The following is a 6693-nucleotide window of genomic DNA, read 5'->3' on the forward strand; positions in this document are numbered from 1 at the left end:
AAAAATTTAAAAAAATATACTATTTTGGTGAATTGATTTTAATAATGGCTTATTTTGGTCAAAAATTCAACTAAATGATTATCTTTTACTGATACTTGTTTACAAATTACACTTTTTTTCAAATTTGATAAAGTTTTCACTAATTATTTACATTATAACACCAGAAATTATTTTAATGAAAATATTTTGGTTTATGGTTTCATGATTCATAGTCATTCATCAAACTTTCAAATGTATATGATAAAAGAACATTAACTAATGAAGCTAGGTTCTTATCAATTTACTATAACATTTTAGCCTTTTAGGTTCTTGTTAATATAAATTAAGCTAAATTGTGGAAGCTTATTATATCAAGTTAGACTATCTATATCAAATTTTTTTGGATGCGGTTTTTCTCCAAATCTTACGTAAATACAGAATACTTTATGCATCGAACTATTCGTCAATCACAAGCTAAGCTGAAGGGCTTCACATAATAAAAAATATCTCTATGTAATCAATAAATATCCAACTATTATAGTGATTATGTTAGGTATATATGATATGGTTTGCACTTTTCACTTTTATATCAAGTTTTTTTGTTTTGTTGTTGTGGCTTCTTTTAGTTGGTTGCATTTTGATTTATCATCCACACACAAATTGCAGCAATTAGCAATTGGATAAAGACATATACCATAAAAGTACAATAATCTAAATATTAATTTCGAGATATTTAGCATTGTGATTTTTTAATTTTGGATTATGCAATATGACATTTCACAATTTTAATAGAGATCCTACCTCATGAGATATTTTCTTCCCAATATATATATATATATATATATATAAACCTGTCCAATTCAATATTAATAAAATAATAATTAACTTTTGCATGACGTACCGTTATTTTTATCCTGATTAAATCTAACGAATTTTAAGGATATTAGGGAATGGTCTACACTATAAATTATACGGTATATAATTAATTAGAAGCTTGAAGAAGCAATCCAACTTTTTTTATGCAATGAGGAACTTACTTATTACTATTGAAATTCATTTCATCATTCATGTTGTCATTTTTTTTTGTGAAGCAAGCAAAATGCATACCTTTTCTATAGTAAGACTTTATTATATAATAATAAGACTATAAATATTGAATGTTATAGACGAATTCAAAATTTGAATTAATGTAATCAGTGGGCAAAAAGTATTAATATATGTGTTAGCGTATACGTTATCTCCTCAAAGTCTCAAACTCGTGAAATTATACTGATATATATATATATATATATATATATATATATATATATACACTGCACGTGTATACATAATTCAAAGTATAGAAATAGAATTGTGCTTGTTGCACTCATACTATTATACAATTATATGTATCTTTGAGCCAATTAAAGGCTAATTTGCTTATTTTGTGGATACCATTTTCCAAAACGCATTCACATTGCTCTTTGGTTTTCTTGTTGACGAGCTTAACTGATTCTTGAATTAGTTTTGGATATTGACAAATAATTAGGGTACAATTTAAATATGTCATCAAATTTTGAGAAAGTGTTCATCTACATTATCCATTAAAAGTTTGGCTCATCTATATGCCATTTTCATACGAGAAAACATTTATCATGTCATTATGTTAACTGAAAATTTTGATGTATCGGTGCGTGAGGAGTATTAATATATGTGTTTGCATACACATTATCCTCATCATACCCTACTCGTGGAATTGTTCTGTATATTATATATGCACGTGTACTATATATAACGTTTTTTACTATATATATGTATACTATTATATATTCTTTGAGCCAAAGGCACGTAACATGCTAATTTGCTTACTTTGTTGATACCATTTTTCAAAATACATTCACATCGTTAAATTAATTTATGAAAATACTCCTTCAAATTCAACTAAATCTATCACTTTTGATTTTATTAACTCAATTCACCTCATTCGAGCGTGGTCAGTTAACGAGGTTATTTGCACTTTTTCCTCTATTTTGTATTGGTCTTTAATTTTATGCATTTTCGCATGTCATAAATTTATATTTTTACATCATAATATTTCATTATTTATGTCCCGTGCCCTTAAAGAACGTTTGCTTTGCTAGCTAGGCATAAATTTGATTTCGAAGGACAAAAATTAAAAATCAGCCAATTTAAAAAGCAAAAATTTGAATACCGACTCTTTCAAAAAGGCAAATCATAATCTATTGATTTATTAACTTAGCCAATTTTAACCCGTCCAAATTCGTTTATGTAAATTTCTTTTGCCCTTGATATTTTTCAATTTATGGTTCTTAAAAGTTGTTGTTGGCATTTTTCAATTAACGTCTTGATTATATTGCTTGCAAGCCATTCTATATTCTAACCAAATCTTGTTATTATATTAATATACCTTTATTCATTAAAGAAGCCAAAATGAACAAGGTAAAAGAAGAGTATAAGTATACAACCGTTTCAATAACGGAAAAAATTTGTTAGAAGCATCATTATCTTCATGAACGGACTCCGCAATACGTGATTCTAAATTTAGTTAACCCTAATATGAACTGAATATCGGATAATAAACAAAAATTTAGCTTCGATTGATTATTTATTTTTTCACGAAAGTAATCCTACCCACCATCAAATAAGACATGACAAAAAAAAAAAGAATTTATAAGATTCTCTCTTATTTTCATTGACGTAAGGCAAGTCACATCAGAAGACTGATAAGCTTTTAGGTTGATGGCAACTCTTGAAAAGAAATAAATATGATATTTTAGATAAATTTCATATCGAAATGAGAAATTAAAGTGTAGTAAATTTCTTTTATTAAGTATAACACAAATCAATATACATAGAATATCACAGTATCAAAAAAAAAATATATACATATTATAGGCTAAAAATTTTGAGAATTTTTTATGAATTTTGCTATCAAGATCATGATACTGATCTCAAAATGGAAATCAACCAACTATTACAATAAAATACTATTTTTATCAGACAAATATTCTTTTTTCATTTACAAAATGAAATGTCACCATCTCCTTTTTGTAACCCCACATTCGAAAAGAAGATTATATTTTTAATTATTTTCCTTTGCTTTTTACCCGTTGAGATGAGAAATATCATCTTCTAGTATTTTTCCTCGTGGTGGAGTTTGATATCGTATTAAAATTTGATTAAATTTAAATTTATATATTATAAAATTTAAATTTATATATTATAACATTTAAATTTATATATTATAAAATTTAATTTTTAAAAAGTGTTTTTAATAAGATTTTTTTTCACCGTCTCAATTTGAATAAAAAGTTTCTAATTTAAATGAAGAAATTTCTGTCATTCCACCGCAATTCTTAATTTTAGTAATTTATGAAATTTTCCCATTTGGAGACTGAGTGGACCATGGAGTCTTTTTTTTTTTAGACTAGTTGTTCATTTGTTGGGCGGTCACCGCCAATAAGACTTGTAATAATTATGAATTCGATATATTGACGAGGTAAAAAATAATTATAAGTAATTATATTTAATAACAATAATATGTAATTTAGAATAAATAGTTGAAAATGTTATTTTACGTTAAATTACATAGGGTAGAATTAGCTAGGTATGTGAGGAAATTCTTCTGAATCCTTTCATCGTAATGTATATCGTAAATATAAGATGTTAAATCATCAAGAATTTCATATATTTCTATGAATTTAATTTTCTTTATTTAAACTGAGGCTTTCTATAAGTTATTAACATTGAAAACGTAATTATGCAAGTGAAAGTGTATTTTTTTTAAAAAAAAAAATTCACTTTTAGGTGAAATAATTATATATACTTTAATAATTTTATAAATGTTCAGAGTTTATATATATATATTTTTTCTATATATGCACTAATAACAGTTGAGTCCTATTAATCTTTTATTCACATTGACCAACTAAAATTAACTTATATTATGGTAACAAGATATGCTGAGTAGTGGTCAAGGAAAAGTGAAATCCACTAATTTTTATATATTTAAAATTTAATACATTTATTATAAAAAGTAATTTTAATTCATGTATCTACTGAGTATTACTTTCTTAATATGCTATACAATTTTTTGACAAATATTATTTAATTGACCACCTTTTCGTTAATGTAGCTAAGATATTGATAATTATGGTGCATTCAAAGGCGGAATTAGTAATCTGCATACATGTTTGTCAGAATCTAATAGATTTTGTTCAAACATATATTTGTAAATTCATTAAATATATATAAATATTATATTTTAAATTGATTATTATCACTTAAAATTATTATTATAAAATTCATAACCTATAAAATTGAATCATCTCTCAGTGGGGAACATGATTTTTTTTTGTTGGCTTGAGGTTCCCATAAATGACTTTCAGTTTTTCTAGTTTTATTATCAGAATATATAACTTATTCCATTCACATCTTCATATTATTCATTATTCATACTTACCAGATCTGGAAATATGGATCATAAGGACAGTTGTGCTATCTCAATTTTTATTTTACTGTATTAAATTATTAAAATTATTTTTTAAAATTAAAAAAAAAGTCATTCTATTTTACTCGAATAATATTCAACTTCAGTTCTCTTGTTTCAATTTGTGTGGTTTGATCGAATATAAAGGGCGAACTAATAATTAATATTCAATATGAATTCAGACATATAATTTTCAATTGTTAATAAAATTTACATATTTAAAATTATATATAAAGTACTATATGAATCGCAATAGTTAATTATTCAAAATATTTTAAAATATCATAATTAAAAAAAAAGTTAACATTTTACTCGTTAAATAATAATTTGAACATATAAAGTTAAACATAAGAAATATACTATATATTATATTAATATGTATGTATCATAATAACAAAGTACAAGGTTATCATGGACATGAAGCCCTTCCAAACTCGTATTAATTATCAAATAACAACCTAATAAAAGTAGTTGCTAATTTGTCTGCTTTAATAGCTTCTTGAGCAAACAAAGAAGGAACTCATGTTAAATAGTCAAAAGAACAAAATTTCTTTTTCCTTGTTGCATCGTTTAGCTTATATAAGTTTGTTATCCTGTTCTGCTCCCTATAGTTATTGGTGCATGTATACACCTATATACAACGTAAACACTATGAGAAGTTTCAAATACAACTAGGAAGAAGGTATATATGCTAGTAGAGCTCAAGCTTCGATGGGCAGTATCAGATATCTGTGTTGACTGAAGATAGTATAGATATCTGATAAAATAGTTGAACTGCACGCAAACAGACCTGAACACCACCGTCATTAAAAAAAAGTAGGAAGGGTAAGTATGCTAGTGATCAAGTATTTCAGGTATAATATCAAGAATAGGCTTCCATCCTTTACCATTAGTTATTGTACTTTCTTCAACAATAGTAGTACTCTTGATCATATCATCAACTTTGATTATTCCACCTTCACTACTACTCAACAATTCTTGCAACTCTTTCTTAGAAATGACAATTTTAACCCTAATAACCTCTTTCTTTTGGTGATGATCATGATTAGCTTCTAATAATTCAACTTGATCTTTTGCAAACTTGACCTTCTCATGATCATTTACTAATTGATCATCATTTGCAAACTTGACCTTCTTTTTCACTTGATCATTTGCAAACTTGACCTTTTTCTTGGCTGATTTTGGAGGAGGTTGCTTTGGTAAACTAGGCAAAAGATAATAAATTTGGCCACCTAGCAAGTCATCATTTGGTTGAAGATGTTGATTTTCAATGACTTGATGGGAATTAGAAATTACATGGCTAGAAAATTGTGATAAAATTTGATGAACTTTGATGGGAGCTTTGTATTCAAGAATTTTTCCATCTGTTTTCATCACTTTTACAACTTTTTCTTGAAGAACTATGCAATTTCCCATTGTTGGTATATTGAGTATGTATGTTTGTTTGTTGTTTGGAGCATATAGTTGTGTTTGCTTTTTATAAAGAAATGATGTTTGTAAATGCCCCTTGGAATAAGGAATATTACAAGTATAACCTTAGAACTTTTGGACCCCACCTAGTTGATTTTTTGTTGTTGATGTGTAATTGAGTGCTTATAATAAGAGTCTTAATATATCACTAGATTGATATGATTATGCTCTATTTGAAACTTTCTTCCCATTTACCTTTGTGAATAGGGTAAGAACAGATTTAGAATTTAAATTTGATAAATTCAATATTTAGGTTTTTATTGTCGATAGTTTTAAAACATGAAATTTAAATATAATATTTGCTTAAAATTAGATAGTTATCTATATTTTATGTTAGAAATATTGGATTAAGTTGAATCTATTGTTTACGCTTTCTATCCGTTAGTATTTATGATTAAACCCAATTGATAAAAAAAAAGGACATGCTATAGCTAGCTAGTTTACTTTTTTCTTTTTCCCGAGCCAATAGTATAGCATTATTAATTACTTGTATAAAGAAAATACATATTTCATCTAACTAAACTTCAAAACTAACTCATAAAATAAGAATTACGCAAAATCATATAAGGGGATAGCAATATATTCTCTCAACTAATATGAAACATTATATGTAGTATGTAATTGCATGTCCAAAACATTTTTTGGGGTGGTGGGTGGGTGGGGGTGGGGGTGGGGGGGGAGGGATTTGGGGAGGGAGGATACAATGATGTTCGAACCTCCATTACTAAGGTGAAAGTATGGACAGTTCGTTATGC

The 6693-nt window shown here is 26.5% G+C and overlaps 1 protein-coding gene across 1 annotated transcript; it reads right to left on the reverse strand.

The window, feature by feature from the left end:
• Positions 1-5273: 5273 nt before the first annotated feature.
• On the reverse strand, positions 5274-5896 carry LOC125825261 (uncharacterized). Its single transcript, XM_049504614.1, has one exon. It carries the CDS (start codon positions 5882-5884, stop codon positions 5303-5305), a length of 582 nt encoding a protein of 193 aa, XP_049360571.1. The 5' UTR covers positions 5885-5896; the 3' UTR covers positions 5274-5302.
• Positions 5897-6693: the final 797 nt, after the last annotated feature.

This window comes from Solanum verrucosum, unplaced genomic scaffold, assembly GCF_900185275.1.
Source record: "Solanum verrucosum unplaced genomic scaffold, falcon-dt-bn FXZP01000125.1, whole genome shotgun sequence".
Taxonomy (NCBI): domain Eukaryota; kingdom Viridiplantae; phylum Streptophyta; class Magnoliopsida; order Solanales; family Solanaceae; genus Solanum; species Solanum verrucosum.